Below are 24,937 nucleotides of genomic sequence, written 5' to 3'. Positions count from 1 at the left end.
GTACACATGACGGGCGGCAAAATATCGCAAGAGAGCCTGATGTGTACACCTGCATTATTAAAGCTGCGAGCAGCGATGACGGGCCCAAGCCGGTGGCACCACGTCGGCATTGCGGTGGTTTCAGACAAGTTTCTTGTATCTGCTAACACATGTTATAGTAGCTGATTTTAAAAAAGTGAAACCAAAAGTTAAACTGTACAGTGCTATTTGCTTAGTCAATATAAGTGAATGTTAGTCAGCCACAGAGAACAACCAGATACTGAGACCAGGGACATCCTCTAACTTACTAGACCAATTATCCTTAAGAGGTTGGACCTAGAGGAGTGTCTAAGATATAGAGATAGAATATGAGGAAACTACAACATGTATAAAACTCAGATTGAGCTGCTAAAGTTAAGTAAAGCAAAAGGGTAAGTGATGTTCCTTTATTAATGGGTTGCATGGGTATTAGAACTCCAACATGGTTTATGAGAATGTTTATGTTTACAGGTGGGATTAGGATTAGAGGAGAGAAAATATCATTAGCTCTAAATAAAAGCTATTACCTATTTGGAGAGTCACCATAAGCCATATGTGTGTTTGTCTGTATGAGTGCTCTCTAAACCCTGAGATGTCTTGTTAAAGTTTAGGGCAATCAAATGACTTTGTTCATTATCTAAATCCAGTAAGGTTATAGACCAGATGAGGTTGAATTGGGGTTGATAAGGCATCTGGACACAAACAAAGCTTACAGCATTGCTGTGTCTCATTCAGCATGCTTTTGTAATTTGTGGTGTGTGTGCATTATGTGAGTGTGTTGAAAGATGTGGGTTTTGTTGGTTTATTTACTTGTATAAGTCTGTATAGACTGTGGCTTTTGTTTCCTTCTCTTTCCACATGTATTTGTGTGTGTTCATGTAACTGTTGTAGGCCAATTAGAGCTCGTCTTTGTTAGAGCACACACTTTCCTGGAAGGATACCACCGTTTGAATCCTGCTCGGAGTGGTTTAAGTAGAACCGGTTACATTAAGATGACACTGTTTTTACCCTTAACTTACCCGAACAGAAAAAGGAAAAGCTGCTCATCTGCAGAAATAATTTTCAAACATTTTACTTCTAGTACACTGCAGTTACTTAAAGGATTTTAAATGCGGGTATCTGTTGGGCAGCTGTATGACCATGGACGAACCCGTATGCTTGATTGACACGGAGTCAGATGGGAAGCTGTGTGTGCAGCAGTCAGCGCTACAGATCCTGCAGCAGATCCAGCAGCCGGTGGTGGTGGTAGCCGTGGTGGGTCTCTACCGCACCGGGAAGTCCTACCTGATGAACCGCCTCGCTGGGAAACAAACAGGTTAGACCTCACAGGTGGTGCTGATAGCTTCTCAAGACAAGAGAAACATCATGCAGTTACATACACAGAAGTCATTGTGGGTTTTTATTATTATTAACAGGGTTTGCGTTGGGCAGCACCATAGAGTCCAAGACAAAGGGCATCTGGATGTGGTGTGTGCCCCACCCCACTAGAGCAGAAACCACTCTGGTGCTTCTGGACACGGAGGGACTCGGAGATGTGGACAAGGTGACTGCCAAACAAGTTTCATCATACAGTATTTATCTATCTGCATTAAACTTGATTCCATAAATTGCTGGAGAGTCTTCTGTGTGAATACAAGTTTGACCCTGAATGCTACAAAATTAAATTCCAGGACCACAACTTATTAACATTACATTCAATCCCAAAATGCATCTGTGTGAACAAGTTTTAGAGCCGATGCTGGGTATTGTGTGCCGTAGTGATGACTTTAGTTATAGTTAAACTATTTTGACAGGGCAAAGATGCACACAACCCAGGGGCTACACTCCAGAAGGCAGAAGGCAAAATGAAATGTGATCTGAATATAAATATATTTTGGATCTAAAATGTTATATTGTACACAAATTTCCTTTTAATTTCACAAAAACATTTTTAAAGAGCACCATTCAATAAAATGTCAAGCATTGTGTGTCACTATTATGGCTTGTGGTTTAGTATCAAATCCATATATTCTATTTGTCTCAGGGAGACTCGAAGCATGACACCAAGATCTTCTCTCTGGCCATCCTTCTGAGTAGCACTCTAGTCCTGAACAGCCGAGGAACTATTGACAACAGGGCCATAGAGGAACTGCAGTATCCTTCTGATCATAATTTGAATTTCATTAAAAAAAAAAAAAAATGTATTGGACTCACATGTGATGCAGAAATGGAGCATGTATATTTAAGTAAATTCAACTTAAAGTAATTGTATGTAAAATGAAAACGCAATGTAAACACGAGTTTGATAATAATGCTAATGCATATGCCTTATACTATGTTGCGAGGATTAAGCAACACGTGTAGTCACAATTTATCTATGCTTGTTTGCAGATTATATTTCAAAAAGTTTTCATCCAGTTAATTTGACTCAATGTCATTATGGCCTTTATGATATACAGTGGGTACGAAAAGTATTCAGACCCTCTTAAATGGTTCACTCATTGTTATATTGCAGCCATTTGCTAAAATAAATTAAGTAAAAAATTTACACACAGCACCACATATTGACAAAAAAACACAGAATTGTTGACATTTTTGCAGATTTATTAAATAAGAAAAACAAACATATAACACATGGTCCTAAGTATTCAGACCCTCAGTATTTAATAGAAGCACCCTTTTGATCTAATACATACATGAGTCTTTTTGGGAAAGATGCAACAATTTTTTCACACCTGGATTTGGGGATCCTCTGCCATTCCTCCTTGCAGATCCTCTCCAGTTCTGTCAGGTTAGATGGTAAACGTTGGTGGACAGCCATGGGTAAATGGTGTGAGGACTCATTTGCAAAATAAGTGATAATTTATTAACAAAATAAAACAAATACAAAACACACACCCACGAGGGGGCAAAACACATAATAGAACATAAACTAAAACTCAAAACATACCATCAGAAGTCACTGGGGGAACGGAAGATGTATACATGAAACAAGGATCCAACACAGACTGACAAACACAAAGAGCTTATAAGGGGAAGAAATCAAGAGGGAACAGGTGGGAGAAATCAACACTAATCAGATAACAAGGGGGAGGGATCAGACAATGACAGGAGCACATGCTAGACATGACAAAACCCACATGTGCACACAAGACAGGACAGGCATGTAACAGTTAGAAGGTGAACCGTCGGCCCAGTCTGAGGTCTTGAGCACTCTGGAGAAGGTTTTCGTCTAGGATATCCCTGTACTTGGCAGTATTCATCTTTCCCTCAATTGCAACCAGTCGTCCTGTCCCTGCAGCTGAAAAACACCCCCACAGCATGATGCTGCCACCAATATGCTTTTTGGGACTGTATTGGACAGGTGATATTTTTCTCCACGCATACCGCTTAGAATTAAGGCAAACAAGTTATATCTTGGTCTTATCTGACCAGAGAATCTCATTTCTCACCATCTTGGAGTCCTTCAGGTTTTTTAGCAAATTTTGATGTGTCTTGCACTGAGGAGAAGCTTCCGTCAGGCCCCTCTGCCATAAAGCCCAGACTGGTGGAGGGCTGCAGTGATGGTTGACTTTCTAAAACTTTCTCCCATCTCTCGAATGCATCTCTGGAGCTCATCCATAGTGATCTTTGGTTCTTCTTTACCTCTCTCACCAAGGCTCTTCTCCCCCGATAGCTCAGTTTGCCCGGACGGCCAGCTCTAGGAAGGGTTCTGGTCACCCCAAACATCTGCCATTTAAGGTTTATGGAGGCCACTGTGCTCTTAGGAATCTTAAGTGCAGCAGAATTTTTGTAACCTTGGCCCGATCTGTGCCTTGACACAATTCTGTCTCTGAGCTCTGAGCTTCTTCTCATTTGCTCTGACATGCACTATGAGCTGTAAGGTATATATAGACCCAATCAGTATAATCAAACACAGCTGGACTCAGAAGAAATAGACAGCACCTGAGTAAAATATATGAGTGTTATATCAAAGGGTCTGAATACTTAGGACAATGTGATATTTCAGTTTTTCTTTTTCAATAAATCTGCATAAATGTCAAGAATTCTGTGTTTTTCTGTCAATATGGGGTGCTGTGTGTACATTACTGAGAAAACTGTATATGCATTTTAGAAATTGGCCATTAGCTATATTTGGTAAATAACAACTCTGTTCTCTTTGGAGATTACTAATATTATATTTGGTTTCTGGCTCATAGTGAATCTACATTAGCTATTCATTAACTCACACTAAATAGATACGTCACTGAGCTAACAGAGTACATCAAGATCAAATCACCTGATGAAGTCGTAGATGATTCAGAATTTGTGAAGTTCTTTCCTAATTTCATCTGGGCTGTGAGGGACTTCACCCTGCAGCTAAACATCAATGGCCAAGACACAACAGAGGATGAATATCTAGAGTTTGCTCTAAAGCTAAAACTAGGTAATATTTAAAGCCTGAAAGTTTATTTAATTAACTGCTTAATCAGAATGTCCAGCTAGATTATGTATATGTACTTAGTTTTTCTGTGAGCAAACAAAACATAGCCAGTTCCAATAACTGATTTTAGCTTCCTGTGTTTATCTAGTGATTCAAGGTCATTTATCATTAAAAAAAATGTAGGCTTACAGTTTTAGGCTTATAGTTTCTTTGCATTTAAAGAATTAATGTTGTACACTGCGTATCATTTAACTGAATGAAAGCTTTTTATTCTCTTGAAGGTTACTCAAGTCAAGTGAATAATTACAACCTTCCAAGAGAATGCATTCGAAAATACTTCCCATCACGGAAATGTTTCACCTTCCCATTTCCAACTAATCCAGACAATGTCTCTTATCTGGAGACATTGGACCCAGCTGATATTTCAAAACAATTCTTGAAGGTCACTGATCGTTTCTGCCAGTTTATCTTTGACCAGAGCCAAGTGAAAAATCTGAAAGATGGACATGCGGTCACTGGCAGAGGTAAATCACTAAAGTCTCTTAATGTTTTGGACTGTCAGTTTTGTTTTATGGTGGGCAGTGTTTCCTGCCATTGTATCCACCAACATCTTCATGACATGATGCTTGAAAAATCAAAAAAACAGTTTCAGAAATTATCAGCATTTGCTGCTCTGTAACCAGCCAGCATCCATTTATTTTGTTCCTTTTTTAATTCATCGGATTTGACCCCTCTGCCTCCCTAAAGTTTTGGGTCATCTTGCGAAAACATACGTGGAGACAATCTCCAGCGGGGCTGTGCCATGTCTGGAGAATGCTGTGATTGCTATGGCAATGATTGAGAATGAGGCTGCATTGCAGGAGGGCCTTGAGGTTTACCAGAATGGAATGGACAACCTGAGGATCTCCTTTCCCCTGGAACTGAATGAAATCACCTCTGAACACCAGTGTTTCAGCCTCATGGCAACACAAACCTTCATGAAACGCTCCTTCAGGGACCATGATGGGAAGTACTTGACATCTTTAGAGGTAGGTGGGAGTTGTCATACCAAATTATACCATGGGCTGAATACTCGATTCTGATTGACTTGAAGGTTTGCAATAAAGCTGTTTAACACACAGGTACTTCCAAGTCCAAACATGATCAAAGTAGTCCATCTGTGACATCAGTTGGTTAATTAGAATCTCTTGAAGCATAGAAAATACATTTTGGTCCAAAAATAATAAAAACTGCGACTTTATTCAGCATTGTCTTCTCTTCCTTGTTTGTGTTCAATCCTCAAATAAAGATTCAAACGGTTATGAATCCGTGAATTGATCAATGATTCGGATCGCCAGTGTCGCGTTATTTCAGCAGTTTGGCATGCGATCTGAATCATTGATTATTGTTATTGTTACCACGGTGTCATATTTGATCTATGTAGGGTAGCAGGGATTCTGGAGTCTATCCCAGCATCTTGGGCTATAGGCAGGTAAACACCATCTATCACATGGCTAAATGGAATTTTATTTTAATTTATACAAATCTTTTGTGTGTTTTTTTTATTTTACCTGTAAAACAGTGTCTCAGAAGGGTAGAGAAATTAATTGAGAATCAAAAGGTTCCAGGTTCAAACCCTGGTGCAGCCTGGCTATATGCCAAGTATCCTTGGGCAAGACACTGAACCCCTACTTGTTCCTAGTGGTTATGATAGGACACCTTGCATAGTAGTCTCCACCACTAGTAAGAAGATATGACTTGTACAGTAAGTTGCTTTGGATAAAAAAATCTGCTAAATGATTAGATAGATAATGTGCAAAATAACTCAAAGAATGAGAATTAAGTATCCTTCCTGTTTTCTGTGTGCTGTTTTAGGAAGCAATCAGTTGTAAATTTGATGCGTATCTCTGGGACAACGAGAAGGCTTCCGAGGCAAAATGTGAAAGTCTTTTGTCAGTTCTCTCTGACCCAATGACAGAAAAAATCAATCAAGGAATTTATGCCAGAGCTGGTGGTTACAATCTCTTCTGTGAGGATCTGGAGAACATTGTGAATCAGTACAACACACTGGCCTGCAAAGAAGTCAAGGTAATAAATGTTATATATTATAGAACAATGGTATGAGTATGACAATACTAATCATGACTCATATTTTCAATATTATGTATAGTTAATAATGCAGCAAATAACTATGCAATAACAATATTATGGTATATATTTTTTAATGTAAAGTGATAGCATACTTAACTATTATATTTAACATAATGTTTACTCTTATCTTGCTTGTCCTCATAGATCGCTGAGGTGTTGGAGAAGTTTCTACAGGAAAAGGCTGCAGTGACCACAGCCATTCTGCAGGCTGATGAAAAACTAACTGAAAATGAAAGAAGGATTTTTGGTAACAGCTTTGTGTTTTCAACATAGTAAATACATGATGCAGTTTTTAGTGTACTCATTGTTAAACACATGAGATGACACTGTAGAATCTGTTAGATTTGTCTCCTTGAATGGACTCTTGTCTTTTCTTCATCTTTTATTCAACTGTTTCTTTTTTAAACTGCTCCTTCCTTCTTTTTTGGTTGCCCAGAGGAGAGAGAGAGGGCAGTCCTTCTGGAACAGGAAATTATAGCCCAGGAAGAGAGGCAGCGTCAGCTGGAGGAGAAGATTGAGACTGAACAACAGAATAATGAAGAGAGGGTGAGACAGGTCATAGAAAGAATGGAGGAGGAGATGTCCCAACAACAACAGGAGACAAAGCGTGCAATGGAGAGTAAGCTGAGGGAGCAGACTGCCCTGATGGAGAAGGGCTTTCAAGAGAAAGCTGACAGGATGACCTGGGAGATAGAGGAGTTGAAGAGGAAGAATGCAGATGTAGAGGATACAATGTCAAGAAAGTACGCACAAATGATAGCAGATCAGCAGCGAAGAAATAATCAGAGCATGGAAGTGCTGAGGCAGCAGCACAGACAGCAGATGCAAGCCATTAATAACCGACCCAGACCTGCATCTCGATCCTCCTGTTCTATACAGTGAAATGTGTTGAAAGATGTAGTTCACTGTTTTTACAGATTTCGGAATTATTCTATAATATCGCTGCATTTGGCTTGACTTTTTGTTGTTTGTTGAAATCATAGCTACAAACTTTGTTATCTCTGTTTCAATTCTACATTTTGTCGATTCAATGTGGTAATGTTTATGTAAATTACATAGGCTGGTTGGCTGATTTTGACATTTAGAATCTGACAGAATCATGGCAATAAAATTGCAACCACAGTCTAAATGATTAAATTCTTTTTTTCATGTATTTCCTTTTTTTTTTTTTTAGCTTTGATAAAGATCAGATGTGTTTAGATGTGATTTATTAGTAAAAATGTCATAGGATGAATGTCTTTGATTCTCACTGCAGAGAGCATGTGAAACCTTGTCCTGCTTTCTGGATCAGTGAGCGACAGCAGTTGTTTGAGTGATTGTTGCCTTCATCTTCATTTTCTGTGAAGACTAGATTAGACTGGCCAAAGAAGGGCAACTTAATGTTTATAATAATCAGAGGCCCAGATCATTGCTAATGTTGTATAGGGGGTATAATAAAGGATTATTAGGAACACCATACTAATACTGTGTTTGACCCCCTTTCGCCCTCAAAACTGCCTTAATTCTACGTGGCATTGATTCAAGGTGCTGAAAGCATTCTTTAGAAATGTTGACCCATATTGATAGGTTAGCATCTTACAGTTGATGGAGATTTGTGGGATGAACATCCCGGGTACAAAGCTCCCGATCTATCACATCCCAAAGATGCTATATTGGGTTGAGATCTGGTGACTGTGGGGGCCATTTTAGTACAGTGAACTCATTGTCATGTTCAAGAAACCAACTTGAAATTATTCAAGCTTTTGACATAGTGCATTATCCTGCTGGAAGTAGCCATCAGAGGATGGGTACATGGTGGTCATAAAGGGATGGACATGGTCAGAAACAATGTTCAGGTAGGCCATGGCATTTAAACGATGCCCAATTGGCACTAAGGCACCATGTTCTTATTCAGAAATTGAGACTCATCAGACCAGGCTACATTTTTCCAGTCTTCAGCTGTCCAATTTTGGTAAGCTTTTGCAAATTGTACCCTCTTTTTCCTATTTGTAGTGGAGATGAGTGGTACCCGGTGGGGTCTTCTGCTGTTGTAGCCCATCCACCTCAAGCTTGTGTGTGTTGTGGCTTCACAAATGCTTTGCTGGAAATAACTAGGTTGTAATGAGTGGTTATTTCAGTCAAAGTTGATCTTCTATCAGCTTTAATCAGACGGCCCATTTTCCTCTGACCTCTATCATCAACAAGGCATGTTCGCCCACAGGACTGCCGCATACTGGATGTTTTTCCCTTTTTCACAACATTCTTTGTAAACCCTAGAAATGGTTGTGCGTGAAAATCCCATTAACTGAGCAGATTGTGAAATACTCAGACCGCCCCATCTGCCACCAACAACTATGCCATGCTCAAAACTGCTTAAATCACCTTTCTTTCCCATTCTGACATTCAGTTTGGAGGTCAGGAGATTATCTTGACCACGACCACACCCCTAAATGCATTGAAGCAACTGCCATGTGATTGGTTGATTAGATAATTGCATTAATGAGAAATTGAACAGGTGTTCCTAATAATCCTTTAGGTGAGTGTAAAGGCTGCAACATACTCCGCAAGAACAGAGAAAAAAAGTGATTACTGGCAAAATCACACATTGTTATATATAATGCTTTATACAATACATATTGTTTCAAAGCAGTTTCACAGTAATAAAGGTTGCAAAAGTTCAGCAGTTATGAAAGAGTAAAGTTCAGCTTTATATTTGTCTTATTGATGTATATACTGTAATACTGTTTATACTGTAATAAAGTTATTACATTTTAAGTGATCCTTGTTTATAGTGCAAGGTTTGTTATTTGTATCAAGGCTTTATGCAATCATTGTAATATTGAACATTTACAGGACATTGAACTACTACATACGGCACTTCTGAATGAGTCGCAGGTACACATATTTTTCCTATTTTCATGGCTGATGCCCTGTTGGGAATTTCCCGTGAATTTCATCAGAAAAATAACACCACAGATTTAACAATGGCAGTGTAGTTGCACATTCTTGTGCATAAAAAGACCAAAGGTTTCTTTTACCTGCTGACACCTGCTGATTTTGAAAGTGAAACCAAGCGTTAAACTGCACATTCCAATTTGCTCAGTCAATAAAAATGACATCCCCTAACTTACTCTAGACCAATAAGCCTTCAAGAGGCCGACCTAAAGGAGTGTCTAACATTCACAGATAGAATGTCAGGAAACTACAACATATACAACTAAGATCAAGCTGCTAAAGTTAAGTAAAGCAAAAGGGTAAGTGACATTCCTTCATTAATGGGTTACATTGGTTATATTACAATGGATAGAAAATATCATTAGCTCAGCATAAAAGCTATTACGCATATGGAGAGTCACCATAAGCCATATATAAATGTGTGTGTTTGTCTGTATGAGTGCTCTCTACGCCCAGACATGTCTTGTTAAAGTTTAGGGCCATGTTTCTTTGTTCATTATCTAAACCCAGTAAGGTTATAGACCAGATGAGGATGAATCGGGGTTGATAAGGCATCTGAACACAAACAAAGCTTACAGCATTTCCGTGTCTCATTCAGTAATTTGTGTGTGTGCATTATGTGAGTGGATTTCTGTATGTGTTGAAAGATATGGGTTTTATTGAAATGCGTTTTGTTTTTTTTAAGTCTGTATAGTCTTTAGCTTTTGTCTGTTTCTCTTTCCAAATTTGTATGTGTTGTGCCCCTATTATGCTATTTTTAAGTTTCCTAACTTTTGTTTCATTTAGTTTCATTTTCTCATCACCACATTTTTCACTGATAATTAAATGACTCGTTGGATGAGTCAGTCTATAAATCCCTCCTTTCCGCAAGCTTACTGAGTTAGCCGATATGTCTCGCACTGTAGAATTACTGGAATATTTCTCAACCCACCATAACAGTTCACTGCAGTTACTTAAAGGATTTTAAATGTGGGTATCTGTTGGGCAGCTGTATTCTCCAGTGACCATGGACAAACCAGTATGCTTGATTGACACGGAGTCAGATGGGAAGCTGTGTGTGCAGCAGTCAGCGCAACAGATCCTGCAGCAGATCCAGCAGCCGGTGGTGGTGGTGGCCGTGGTGGGTCTGTACCGCACCGGGAAATCCTATCTGATGAACCGCCTCGCTGGGAAACAAACAGGTTAGAACAGGCCGTGTTGATAGCTTCAAAAAGCTTACGATCATGCGGTTACATGCAGTAACTGCGGGGTGTTTTTGTTTCATTTTTTTGGTGTGGCATTTTCAGGGTTTGCGTTGGGCAGCACCATTGAGTCCAAGACAAAGGGCATCTGGATGTGGTGTGTGCCCCACCCCACTAGAGCAGGAACCACTCTGGTGCTTCTGGACACGGAGGGACTCGGAGATGTGGACAAGGTGAAGTAAAAACCAAAGTACTGAAACACAACTAAAAGTTATATCAAATGTCACAAGCAGTTTCATGGATCCAAGAACACTCACTTTCAGAGCAAAGATACCCTTATTCAGATAGAATGTCACATTCAGCATGTTGTTGGCTTTTGAGAATGAACACGTAGTCAAGTAATAGCTTCCTAGATTGTTGTAAATAGGAGGCAGTGATTGCACAGAAATGCACCACATTTCCTGAAAGACTAATTTGCACTGATTTACACTGTTAAAATAAAGTGTTTTTGGTTTTCTAACTCCATTATTGTCTTTCTTTTTTTCAGGGAGACTCAAAGCATGACACCAACATCTTCTGTCTGGCTGTGTTACTGAGCAGCACTCTGGTCTACAACAGCCGAGGGACGATTGACAACAGGGCCATAGAGGAACTGCAGTATCCTTCAGACAAGCTTAATAACGATCATTCAAGAAGATCCTTCATTGTCACTTTAGCAATCCTTACAGTACAATCACATATAACTAGTGCAAGCTAAATATCCAAATAAATATTATATATATTCTATTTCTCTTCAGACCTTAGAACTGCACATGAGCTTCTTTTGACCTCCTAACTGAACTACTTCCAACAAATTGATCATAGATATTAAGTGCAAACAATAACTATAATCAAAGTACTCAATATTCAAAGTGTAATTAAACACAAGTGGAGCACATCGAGCTAATCAACGATAAGAGGTGTGTATATATACAGCAGATTTACCTTCTTTCGTTGACGTTTTCATTTTAGCATCCCTCCATCACCCCATCTGGGCGGCAGTGGCTCAGTGGTTCATGTAGGTTGTCTACAAACCAGCAGGTTGGTGGTTCAATTCCCAGTTCCACCTGACCAAGTGTCGAAGTGTCCATGAGCAAGACACCTAACCCCAGCTGCTCCCGACGAGCTGGATGGCGCCTTACATGGCTGACATCGCCGTCGGTGTATGAATGGGTGAATGTGAGGCAAAAATGTAAAGTGCTTTGGATAAAAGCGCTATGTAAATGCAGTCCATTTACCATCTCCTCACTTGATTCTAACAAACTCTAAATTTGTGTTTGCCCTCGGCCCAAACACCGACACGCATCTAAATCAGAGACAACAAATAAGAAACATCATGGCAGGTGTCAGTTTAAATTCATGCCAGAAGGTTTTTTTTTTAAATATTTTTTTTAAAAGGTGCCCCTATTATGCTATTTTAAAGGCCCCTGAATTTGTTTTGGATTCTCCTACAACAAGTTTAAATGCATCAAAGAAAAAAAAAAAAAAAAAATATATATATATATATATATATATATATATATATATATATATATATATATATATATATATATATATATATATATATATATATATAATTTTTTTATTTTCTCACGTCACATCCCATTTTTCATTGATTCTCAAACGACTCATCGGATGAATCGGTCTTTATAGATCCCTCCTTTCCGCAAGCCTACTCTGCTCTGATTGGCCAGACGGCCCAGTCTGTCATGATTGGTCTACTGCAGTGATTCCCAAAGTGTGAAAATGGAGGTCGCCGTCCGCAACTGGCGCCCATCTTGTCACAGAGAGGTTCCCTCACTCGTAACAGTGTGTTTTAATGGTGCATGTTCTTGTAAATAACCATAACTTGCTCAAATTTCAACCGATTTTCAAACTGCATGAAATGAAACATCAGTTTCAAAACTGATGTTTCATTTGTTATAAACGTCAGAGATGTAGTTATGACATTACATACTTATGAATAATTATTACCATGAACTTCAATATGAAAGTAACATTGAACAGAACAGATAGGTGCAATGAATATACACCCACACACACACAAGGCATTTATGTTAAATAAATATATAGGCTACTAAAACGGTGCAAAAATATTATATATATATATATATATATATATATATATATATATATATATATATACACACACACACACACACACACACACACACACACACTTTATAATAAGAATATCACTATCACTAAAAAAACCCAAATAAAATAAAAATAAAAATCTCTGAAGTAGGCACAGTGAAATGTAGGCTACATTTTACTGTGCCTGCTTCAGAGATCACTTTTCCCACCTAATTTTGCCTACCATCAAATGCCTTACCTCTTTAGAAAGTTGAGACCCTGTAGTTTCTTAGGAAACAAGCAGAATAATTGTGTGAAGTAGTGGCACAGAGTTATAGCGGCTAGAATATTGTTTTTTTTTACACAAGCTGCACGATTAAGTCGTTTATCGAAACGAAAAGCTGCAATTAAACGTGTTAAAGCATCCAGATTTTTAGCCATGTTAAAAAAGTTTGTATGAAGCCAAACCATTTGTAAATCCGTCAAGATTTCAGTGAGATTTATGTTCGTACAGATCACTCATCTTACATAAGGTTCCACAAAGCCCGACAGAAAGCTTGCCTGTGACAAGATGGCCGCCGGTGATGACGATGGTGACTCCGCCGTAAGACATCTAGCCTTTATTATGGATATCTATGCGCGCAACCCCAGGGGTACGCGAGCTGCCACAGGGGGGTGCGCGAGAGGAAAAATGTAATGGCGGTCTGTTTTTTTTTAATGGGATTTTCCATACAATAAAAAAAAGACAAGATGATTGCGGTAGATTTGGTTTCAAAGTGAAATGTATAAGTGCCTAGCGAGTTTGTCATTGTGAGTTGTTGTGTTTTTCTTTAAGAATAATAGGCTAATGAACCCACAGTTCAAGCAACCCGCCCCCGAATCGGCGCTAATTCAAAACCGAAACTAAAATCTGCTAGGCCTCACAGAGCGCGCATTTACTGACGAGCTGTCAGTCACGGTGTGCGCGCACTGGCGCGGTTTCAGTTCATGCATATTGGAAGCTTAACTTTCATAGGAATTCATTGAAAGGACTTGCTTTGCTCTGCTCCGTTATCAATGCCGGAGCAGCCGTGTGCATATGTTCCTATCGGTTAGATAGAATAAGTGATTTAAAAGCCCAGTCGGTGATGCCTGTATTACCGGTGTTGTCACACGTTGATTAACCAGTGGGAACATTTCCACACGTCACATCTCTATGCGTACCAACTCGTTTTACGTTTTATTCATTCCAAACATACATATATATATATATATATATATATATATATATATATAAAAGATTGCACGTAGCTTTGTTGCATTATATTGAAACTTTTCTGATGTTGTTATTGTCATTCGTGTTCTGTTTATTTGCCCATGATTAAACATGAGTCTTTATATGGTGATAAAACAAAGCTTTGTTGGGTTTTTAATTTTTTTTTTTTTTTTTTTTTTATTCTTTTGAAGTGGGTATTGGGGGTGTGCGAACCCATTTGGGACATAGAAGGGGGTGCGCAGGTAAAAAAGTTTGGGAACCGCTGGTCTACCGCGTACAACGTGTGTTTTAGAAGTGTTTCGCCTTGGGCTTCAGCTCTCTCCAGAGGATTCCTAAAGCTCTGCGATTGTACAGACAGTACCATTTCAGTCAAGACCACTTTGAGAATTAAATTTATTGACAATCTTTGGATTTGGCAAAAGGCTTAGGCTCCAATGTGCTCGAGCTGCCTTCAAATAACCAAAAGTTGCTTAGCATATATTACAGAAGGAGATACAATAATAACATAGATTTTCTACACAGAATCCAATAATCAATTATGAAGATCCTTGGAGGTGAAGGGATTGAGGTGGGTGTAAATGTCGTGCGTTTTAATGAGCTTAAATACTACAGTTGATTAGTGTAGGTGGAGTAACAAATCAGCTGAGCGTCAGCTGAAATCGTTTAGCGAACAGTGGTCTGAACTACGCTTGAATTTCATTTGATAACTCTAGCTCTATATCAATCTGAACGCGAGTCTGATGATTAAACATTTGGAGAACTAGTTATTCAATCCGAACTCCATCACGAGGATGCCTTGAGCAGGATGTTTCTCAGTGATACGCTACTCAGTTTGAGGGACATTATAAGATGTTACAGCTGTAATTCCTCACCATCAGCATTAATAAGTGTATGTCAATCCACAAATCCATGTGTGTATTTCTAATTGATTGCAGGCCTTGCACATGCGGGAACTGTATCATTAACTGTATCAATTACAGTGCATACGTTAGCCCAGCACTAACGTGAATGACTGACAAACATTTGTAAAACAAATCTTGCTTCATCCTTTATCATTACTCAAAGTAGTAAAAACAACAGACAATCTGCATTAAGTAATTTAGGACACAGTTTTAGGTAATACTGCAGCCCACCACAGCTGATTAGCAGAAGTAATTCAGTAAGAGAGTAATAAAGTGAGTTGGCCGGTTAGCTGGAGAACTACACACTCTAAAACACAAAACTACATATTTTAAACACCACCGGTAGAAAATATATACATCAATAATTCATATTTGCAGGTTGTGATTCTGAGGACCAAACTGGTTCCAAATAAACTGGGTACTGACCTTACAAGAGCAAGCATTTTGTGAATCCCGCACTGAACTCTGAACTGAACTGATTTGAGAAGCAGAGGTCAATAAAATGACGCTTGAGGACTGGTCAAGTTGTTCACGGGTGGAAAACATAGCATATATCCGTGTTGGGAACATTACTTTAAAAAAGTAATTAGTTATAGTTACTCACTACTTGTTCCAAAAAGTAACTGTTAGTAACTGAATTACTCTATAATAAAAGTAACTCGTTACCAGGGAAAGTAACTATTTGCGTTACTGTAAAAAAAAAAAAAAAGTCATAGAATTTTGATTATTTTTAACCAGTTTTCATAAGTCAGTGGAAATGAGTAGAACAGACAAGTGTTTGTAACTTTTTTTAAAAATATTCAAATATGTAAAATAACTTGGATGCCCCCAATATTAAATGTTAAATTAATGAAATGGACACTAAATAGAATAAATCATTATTATACAACATTGTCTACACTATTTTAATGTAAACTAATCTACACTATTTTAATGTTGCTGTGGGACAATGTGAGAGACATCTATCAAATTCAATAGATTATTGTAAATATCAGTATAGTGGAAAAATAAAACAAAATAGATTGTTTAGAACTGTAATATATATTGCACAGACCCCAACTGGCCATCAAATAAAATAAATGATGCTCCAATCTAAAAATAAATGATGCTCCTTAAGAAAAGTCTACCAAAAATATAAAATAATAATAATAAAAAAATATATTAGCCTAATTTACATAGCCTAGACTCTTTGTAGTGCACATTAAAATTCTAAAACTGTCACACAACTGGTAGACATACTGTAGCCTGTTTGAAGTATTTTTTTTCCTCACAAAAGTAAACAGTTTAACAAGAAGTGCTCTCAAGTCTTGTTTGTATGGCAGGCTTGCCCACTCTCTCTCTCGCGTTTTTTTTTTGCAATGATTGCCTCAACGATATATCTAGATATTATTTTGTTAAATTATGTCTGGGTGATAAGAGTTTGCGGTGGAGAAAAACATAGTTTTGTTTGTTTTAATCTCGTGGCTCCATCTTTTGAAGTCATTGGACGTGCCATTGATCTGACTCCTGGTCGCATGGGCAGGTCCGCTGACAGAGTTGCGCGCCTGTTCAGATGAAAATCGCTTCAGTGAGCTCAATTATCGTAACGCCACATTTTATTCTCAGTAACGGTAACGGTGTTGTAACGGGGGAAGTAATTCGTTTGATTACTCGTCACTGAAAAAATGTACGCCGTTAGTAACGCCGTTTATCTATAACGCCGTTATTCCCATCACTGCATATATCTCATCTAGTGATGTATAGAACCATCACACAGTAGGATTGAAAACACAAACGACTCGTATAGGCGGTTCAGAGTCGATTCTTTCTTTTGGGAGACAATAACTTTAGTTATAACTTTATTTACTTGTAACCTTACAGCTTTGCAGAACCTTTACATTCACAAACGGCTATATTACACACTGGATGAAAGGGAATGTTCGAAAAACCATAATTGGGGCACTTGAGTCTACTGGTTGAGAATGCGATGGACCTGAATCGTTTGCCAGAGGGCAGCATTACAAACAAGTGATGGCCAGGGTGGGAAAGGTCCTTTAGAATGTTTGCTGCTTTTTTAAATCAGCGTGCAACGTAAAGTTCTTTTAGAGAAGGCAGAAGGCAGCTGATAATTTGTTTGTGTTGAGTTGATCACCTCCCCAGAGGGCTTTCTTGTCCGCTGCTGGTGTACTACGTGGAGATGCAGGAAGTTATCACTCTCGATGGAGCAGCGATTGCAGGTGGCTCTTCCTGAGGCTCCTCAAAAAGTATATTCGTTGCTGTGCTTTTTTGACTGATACTGAGGTGTTTGCTGTTCAGAAGAGACCCTCAGTGATGTTTGTGCCTAGGAATCTGAAGGCTGGCACCCTTTCCACACAGACCCCGCTGATGCCCACATGATAAATACTATAGTATATTATAGTAAAATAACAGTAAAATTACTCTAGTAAATACTATAGTGTTTTGAACCATACTATAGTAAAGATACTACAGTAAATTGTATTATATTTTAGAATTTACTACACTTTGTTAATTTACTGTAGTATTGGTACTATAGTATGGTTCAAAAACACTATAGTATTTACTAGAGTAATTTTACTATAATATACTACAGTATTTTTTCATGTTTGGTCCGTGTTGTGCTTTCAGAAATCTATAATGAGCTTTTTGTTTTTAGAAGTGTTCAGGGCCAGGTTGTTTACCCCACATAATTCTGTCAATCTATGAACTTTATCTCTGTGAGTTGTTTCGTCAGTCCAACAGTCTTGTCATGAAAGTGTTGTTAGGATGGGTTAAGAAGATATTTGTACAAATGAGTACAAATACACATTTTATTGCCATGTGTGGATATCATCTATTGAGAGGAAGTGCATTTGGGTTTATTTTGCATTGGGTGTATTTATTTATTGAACAAGACACAAAGGGTGGGGGTGACTTATTTATACATCTACTTACCTTCTTCCTACTTCCTTCACAGCTAGGCTTTGTGGTACTAAAGTATTTAGCAATGGTGTTGAGATTTTACTTAGTACTTCATGGAATGAATCATTTGTTTTATTAGGGTGTTTTCATACTTTGATCGATTGCCAGGACCGAACCCGAGTTCGATTGCTTCCCCTCCCCCTGCCCCTGCTGGACTGTTTCGTATTGTTATTTGGGTCTGAACCAGGGTGCGTTTGGTAATGACGGCGAGCGAAAAGGTGACAAATGCACAGTGCTCACCTCATTTTTATATTTTTGTTTTTGAACCGTTGGGCCAAAGGTTCAATACGTAATGGCACTTGTGTCTATTTGCTGCAAATGCTCTAAAGAATGCTGAAGACAAGCAGAATGAGATCTTCAGCTCTCTGCTTGCAGTACGTCAGTCACGCTCGTCAGGAAAATGAGTGAAACACAAGAGTTCTTCCCTGGTTTCATCTAGGCTGTACACTGCACACTGGAGCGAAAGATTGACGGCAAAGATGCAACAGAGAATGAGTAGCTAGAGTTTACTCTAAAGCTGAAACCTGGTAATTTAATAATCATAGAAAAAGATTATTTTAAGAGCCCTCACAATCATAATGGCCCTCATTTATCAATCTTGCGTAGAAACTGGTGTATATGTTGCCGTAAGATTATGCTTACACTCCTCTCACCGCCTGATTTATGAAGCTGTGCGTACCTCTGCAATCCAGGTGTACGCAAAACTTGCCCTTGATAAATGCTGCGGCTGAAAACGATCGTCATTAGAATAACACGCCCCTATATTTTCAAGTCTCCGCCTCCCCCACGCCCTCATTTTACGCCATGGACCGACGTGGATCACGATCTCCGACGTGGAGATCGGGCGCGCTCAATCATCTCACTAGTCCACTAGTCAGGGCACTGATTAGGGCATAAGTCAACGGGCTGACTCCCTGATCAGTGCCCTGACTACTGAACTAGTGAGATGATTGAGACGCGCCCATCGAGACCATCACCAGGGAAGTGGGAAAAAAAAACGAAATTGTTTTATTTGGGAGTTTAAAGAGTAGAATTAAAGGCACCTACAAAAACAAAATATGGACCCAAATTACGAGTACTGTTAATAATGTGGAGGTTGAGAAGCGCACTCCAGCAGTTTAAATAGCTGTTTGGATGATAAATCCATCACTGCATTATTTTACAGCACGTTTCTGAAAAAAATAGCATTTAATTTCGTATCACGGCACATGAATTGGGGTGTACAATAGTGATGATGATGTGATGTGGAGTAAGATTCATTCACATTAATAATTACATGACGATTTGTAAGATTCTTCTTCTTATTATTATGATTATTATTCTTAATGACGCGTGTTATTCAGAAGAAGAGTGTCGTTTTTATCGATTTTATTATTATTTAAAAGAAGAAGGTCATTTTTATTATTTTGTCAGTCTGAATTATTTTAGTCCCAGTCCGTGCGCAGCTGCCAGGCCAGGCGGCCCTGAAACGTCAGATAAAGCGCACAGGCTCGCGACTGGAGGAATACATAGGCTAAGCCTACAAATCAAACGCTTTGGTAAAGTCACACAAATTAAACGTTGACGTTCATGTTGCACAAAAATAAACACTGAATGTTGTTGTGGTTTTTAACAGTGGATCATATAGCATATCTTGCCAGTGCGTTTTGTGGTGTTAGGAATTGTTTTCTCAAACGTGCGTACACCACCTCCTGAGCTGGCGTAGGATTTGAGTGTGCCGTACGCCAACGTGCATATTGATAAATCTCAAAGTCACCCTGGGTTTGGGTGTACGCAAGGTGTACGCTGGAAATTTGGTGTACGCACTTTTGATAAATGAGGGCCATTGTGTTTGTATTAGCACGCGGGGTGGGGGTCACTTATTTACATCTACTTCCTTCTTCCTTCATAGCTAGGCTTTGTTATACTAAAAAGTATTTTGCATTGGTGTTGAGAATTTGCTTAGTACTTCATGAAATGAATCAGTTAGTTTGTTTAGGCATGTCAAACAAAACATCAGATTTGTTACTGAACTAACAGAGTGCATTAAGGTCAAATTATAAGATGAGGTGGCTGATGATTCAAGTGAGTTTGAGTTCTTCTCTTGTTTCATCTGGGCTGTGAGGGACTGCACATTGGAGTGAAAGTTTGAGGGCAATGATGCAACAGGAAAAAAGTACCTTGAGTTTGCTCTGAAGCTGAAACATGGTAATTTAATAATAGTAGAAAAAAATTATTTTAAGAGCCCTCACAATCACTATCACAATGAGTTTGTGTTAGCACCTGGAGGGGGTGACTTTTTTACCTCTACTTCCTTCATAGCTAGGCTTTGCGATAATAAAAAGTATTCAGTACTGTGAATTTAATAAGTACTTCATGGAAGGAATCATTTGTTTTGTTATACTATGAATCATGTGTTGTTGTTTGACATTCTTTACATGCCTAAACTGTCAGATATGTAACTGAACTAACAGAGTGCATTAAGGTCAAATCATTAGATGAGGTTGTTGACGATTCAAGCGAGTTTAAGTTCTTCCCTGGTTTCATCTGGGCTGTGAGGGACTGTACACTGGAGCGAAATACGGATGCAAAGATGCAACAGAGAATGAGTACCTAGAGTTTGCCCTGAAGCTAAAACATGGTAATTTAATTTAATAGTAAAAAAGGTTATTTTAAGAGCCCTCACAAACACTATCACAATAAGTTTGTTAGCACGAGGGGGGAGGGAGAGGGGCTTATTTACATCTACCTCCTTCTCCCTTCACAGCTAGGCTTTGTTAAACTTGAAAAGTATTTAGCATAGGTGTTGAGAATTTAATTAGTACTTTATGGAATGAATCATTTGTTTTGTTAGACTATGAATCATGTGGTGTTGTTTGACAGTCACTTGACATGCCTAAACAAACTGTCAGATATGTTACTGAACTAACAGAGTGCATTAAGGTCAAATCATCCGATAAGGATGCCGACGAATCAAATGAGTTTGTGAAGTTCTTCCCTAGTTTTATCTGGGCTGTGAGGGACTTCACCCTTGAGCGAAAGATTGATGGCAAAGACGCAACAGAGGATGAGTACCTTGAGTTTGCTCTGAAGCTGAAACCTGGTAATTTAATAATAGTAAAAAATATATATTTTAAGTGCCCTCATCATCATTATCACAATGAGTTACTTATGGTTTAATAATACTTGTATTGATGTGCCTCATTTGTTTTAGGCTTAGGAAAAAAAGTGTCGGATTACAACTTGCCCAGGGAGTGCATCCAAAACTTCTTCCCTTCCAGGAAGTGCTTCACTTTCCCGTTTCCAACTGCCCCAGAGAATGTGTCTCGTTTGGAGAGCTTGAATCCTGCTGACTTATCCTCTGACTTCTTAGAGGTCACAGATCGTTTCTGCAAGTTTGTCTTTCAGGAGAGCCATGAGAAGAAGCTGAAGGATGGAATCACAGTCACTGGCAGAGGTGATTCAAGAGTTTGCATGTACTTACAGATGGCTTTCTATTGGTCAACACTTTTCTGTATCATTTTGTTTGACTTCTTTCCTTCTCTGAAGTTCTGGGGCATCTGGCAAAAACATACGTGGACACCATCTCCAGCGGGGCTGTGCCGTGTCTGGAGAATGCTGTGCTCGCCATGGCAATGATTGAGAATGAGGCTGCAGTGAAGGAGGGCCTTGAGGTTTACCAGAGTGGAATGGAGAAACTGAAGAAGTCCTTCCCTCTGGAACTGAAGGATGTGTCCTCAGAACACCAATGTCTCAGCAGCACGGCTACACAAACCTTCATGAAGCGTTCCTTCAGGGACACTGACGGGAAGTACCTGAAATCTCTAGAGGTAGACGAATCTCTCCACATTTAGTTTTTGTTTATTTAGGATGATGCGGTGAACCAATGACTTAATAACACTGGCAACTGAAAAAAATCATCTCTCTTCTGGCCCATTGTTGGTTATGAATACATACTGCAAACCCAATAATCAGTGTGATCATTTTGTTGTGTACAGTGTACATATTCTCTGATTCATTATAAAACTGAGAACTGTTTCGTTTAAGGAAAGCATTAATACGCTCTTTGATGGATACCTGTGCCAAAACGAGCAAGCTTCAAAGAAAGTATGTGAGGATCTCTTGTCATCCCTCTCGGCACCAATGACAGAAAAACTCAAGCAAGGTTTCTATGCCAAACCTGGAGGTTATGATCTTTTCTGCAAGGATCTGGAGGACATTGTGAAGAATTATAACAGCCAGGCCAATAAAGAAGTCAAGGTCTTGCCCATATTACTTCTCTATACACATAATACACATTACAGAAATATGATCATCGTCATAATTATAGTTTTTTTCCCCTATATGTGTCCGTGTGTAATAGTCTGAAGAGGTCCTGGAGGAGTTTCTGAAGCAGAAGTCTGTGGATTCCAAAGCAATTCTGCAGGCTGACAAAAAACTGTCAGAGAAGGAAAAAAAGATTAAGGGTGAGAGTCTTACGCCTTTAAATCCCGATTTCCCTGTTTCTAAGCTCTTACCAGGCTCTATATGAAAGAGGTGCTCAAAGGTTTAGGTACTTGTTAGAGTGATGCTGGACACTGAAGGGTCAAATAATTGCACTGTAATAACAACTACAGCCTAAGGTGGCTGTATGTGTATGCCATTAACATTATGAATCAATATCAGTGTGATCAATATACAATAATTTGAATTCTAATGGTTCTAATTCAGTTCTAACTCATATAAGGCCAGAACTACATTAGCAGATGTCCCATTCAGTATGCTGTTTTTGAAAGAGTGCAAACTGAAATTCTTCATTAAACTGTATTCTTCTTAAAAGGTGTATTAGTATAAGTCTCCTTTTTTTTTGTCAATGAATGATTAGAGGAAATAGAGAAAGCAGCCCTCCTGGAGCAGGAAATCAAAGCTAAAGAGGAGAAGCAGCGACTGCTAGAAGAGAAGATGGAAGCAGAGAAAAAGAGCAACGAAGAGCGAATGAGACAAATGAAAGAGAAGATGGATGAGGAGATGAGGCTCCAAAGAGAGGAAGCTGAGCATGCCATGGACAGTAAACTGAGGGAGCAGGCTGCTCTGTTGGAGAAGGGCTTTAAGGATAAAGCAGATAGGATGGCCCAGGAGATGGAAGAGTTCAAGAGACAGAACGCAGAAGCAGAGAGTAACAGAGCTAAAGAGTTTGCAGAGATGTTAGAGAACTCCAACAAGAGACATGAGCAGTCTATGGCTTTGATGATGCAGCAACACAAAGAACAAATGCAGGCCATACAGCGGAAGAATGCGTGCTCTTCAAGCGAATGTTGTATCTTGTAAAACGCTTTAATTATGCGATAATAAAACTCATCAGATATAATCTTAAAATAAAACAATACAATTGATCTTATCATCCACATAAACTAGTGATATTTGGTTTGATGGATTAGGACATTTAACTTTTACTCCACAAGCTTGTTTTGTGTGTTCATATTAAATGATATGCTATATAATTACATGTTCACTTGACATTGTCAATTAAATTAAAAACAGTGACAAATAAGGGTAATTAGTGATTAACACTTTATTTTTATGGTCCCTTTTGAACATTCTGATGATTATAAGTAACATTGCACCTATGTGTCAACTAACTCTCATTAGAGTATCAGTAGACTGTCTGCTTAATATCTGCTAACTCTTTATTTTGATGGTCAGCCAATGGACATTCTATGGACTATAAGTATCTTTGCAACCACATGTCAACTTATGTGCATTTTATAGTCAACAGAATGTGTTAAAGGGACCATAAAAAATAAAGTAAAACCATGGCATTCCATCAAATAAACAGATGATATTTGTAAAAACAAAACCTGTCTGTGTGTGTCTCATGACCAACTGAAATGTCTGCAAAGAGTGTCAATTACCCCCAACGATCTTTAGAAAAATCTTACGAATATCTATTGATCTAATATGACTTCTGATCTGTAATGTTGCCAAAAACATAATCATACACTATTTTTTCATTGACCAAAGGAGAACTGGTACTCTGACTGAGCCTGGTTTCTCCCAAGGTTTTTTTTTTCTCATCTGGTCCTGAAGGAGTTTTGGTTCCCTGCCATCGTTGCCTTTGGTTTTTGGTTTGTTCTGTTACCTTAAATTTTAAATATATTACTGATCTACCCACGTTGACACTACATGATAATTGAAATTAGCTGGATAACATCACCATTTTCTCAGAACGGCTATACAGCCGAATCCAATTCTGTTGCACTATTTTCCTGTTAACACTGTGAAGCTACTTTGAAACAACTGGCATTGTAAAAAGAGATATAAATAAATATATATAAAGGTGATGACGTGTGTGTGTGTGTGTGTGTGTGTGGCAGAGGGGTAGTTAATTATTTGAGTACTATGTTTCCTATTTATTTGAGTAGTCTGTACTAAGTTTGGGATGCTTTCCAAAAACTTTTAAGCTGGCTATGATTAAACTGCTTTTATTACACGGCTCTGTGAAATACTTGATTCTGATTGGTCAACCGCGCACTCCGCTGTCGGGGTTTATTCTGCGATAACAACTGGCTGGGTGTACATTATCCCTTACATAAAAAAAACACAACTTGATCCTACAGAATTAGTCAATAATTCTAGAAAAGGCAGTATCCTCACAACTATGTTAGTTTTTAGAAAGAAATGTTATTTGTGAGGATGTCCAGTCAGGATTTAGTCCATATCATAGTACTGAGACTGTTCTCATCAGAGTTACAAATGATTTACTCTTATCATCTGATCGTGGTTTATATCTCTCTATTATTGTTACTCAATCTTAGCGCTGCATTCAAAACTATCGACCACAACATTCTTTTAAATAGACTCAAACTGTTTAGGCATTAGTGGAATTGCATTGGCATGGTTCAAATCATACTTATCTGACCATTGCTTTCTTAGTGTAGACACCCATGTGATCGAATGTGTTCAAACAGACACAAAAGTTGGCCTACTCTATTGTGTAAACATTATAGGGATAGTGCATTAGCCATATGGGATTTAAATTATGTCAGCTAAAGACCCAAGTTTGGGTTGAAGGCAAAAAATACAT

At 38.6% G+C, this 24,937-nt stretch overlaps 2 protein-coding genes across 3 annotated transcripts; both read left to right on the top strand.

Annotated features, from left to right (window-relative positions):
- The first annotated feature begins 357 nt into the window (after positions 1-357).
- LOC137049231 (guanylate-binding protein 4-like) lies at positions 358-9,243 on the top strand. 2 transcript variants are annotated; one of them, XM_067427713.1, is made up of 10 exons: positions 358-410; positions 1,149-1,333; positions 1,434-1,561; positions 2,042-2,151; positions 4,236-4,423; positions 4,702-4,944; positions 5,168-5,448; positions 6,275-6,487; positions 6,695-6,797; positions 6,987-9,243. In XM_067427713.1, exons 1-10 carry the CDS (start codon positions 364-366, stop codon positions 7,430-7,432), a joined length of 1,944 nt encoding a protein of 647 aa, XP_067283814.1. In that variant the 5' UTR covers positions 358-363; the 3' UTR covers positions 7,433-9,243. The 2 variants fall into 2 exon arrangements, with proteins under 2 accessions (XP_067283814.1, XP_067283815.1); XM_067427714.1 differs by having other exon boundaries at positions 387-410; positions 1,100-1,333; positions 6,987-9,242.
- A 407-nt stretch (positions 9,244-9,650) lies between these two features.
- LOC137049235 (guanylate-binding protein 4-like) lies at positions 9,651-24,174 on the top strand. Its single transcript, XM_067427722.1, has 10 exons — positions 9,651-9,783; positions 10,473-10,665; positions 10,771-10,898; positions 11,213-11,322; positions 20,787-20,977; positions 21,089-21,331; positions 21,424-21,704; positions 21,922-22,134; positions 22,238-22,340; positions 22,739-24,174. The coding sequence occupies exons 2-10, from the start codon at positions 10,491-10,493 to the stop codon at positions 23,179-23,181; spliced, it is 1,887 nt and encodes a 628-aa protein (XP_067283823.1). The 5' UTR covers positions 9,651-9,783; positions 10,473-10,490; the 3' UTR covers positions 23,182-24,174.
- The last annotated feature ends 763 nt before the right edge of the window (positions 24,175-24,937 follow it).

The sequence above is a fragment of the Pseudorasbora parva genome, chromosome 20 (genome assembly GCF_024679245.1).
Source record: "Pseudorasbora parva isolate DD20220531a chromosome 20, ASM2467924v1, whole genome shotgun sequence".
Classification (NCBI taxonomy): domain Eukaryota; kingdom Metazoa; phylum Chordata; class Actinopteri; order Cypriniformes; family Gobionidae; genus Pseudorasbora; species Pseudorasbora parva.
This window is presented reverse-complemented; position numbering and strand designations above follow the sequence as displayed.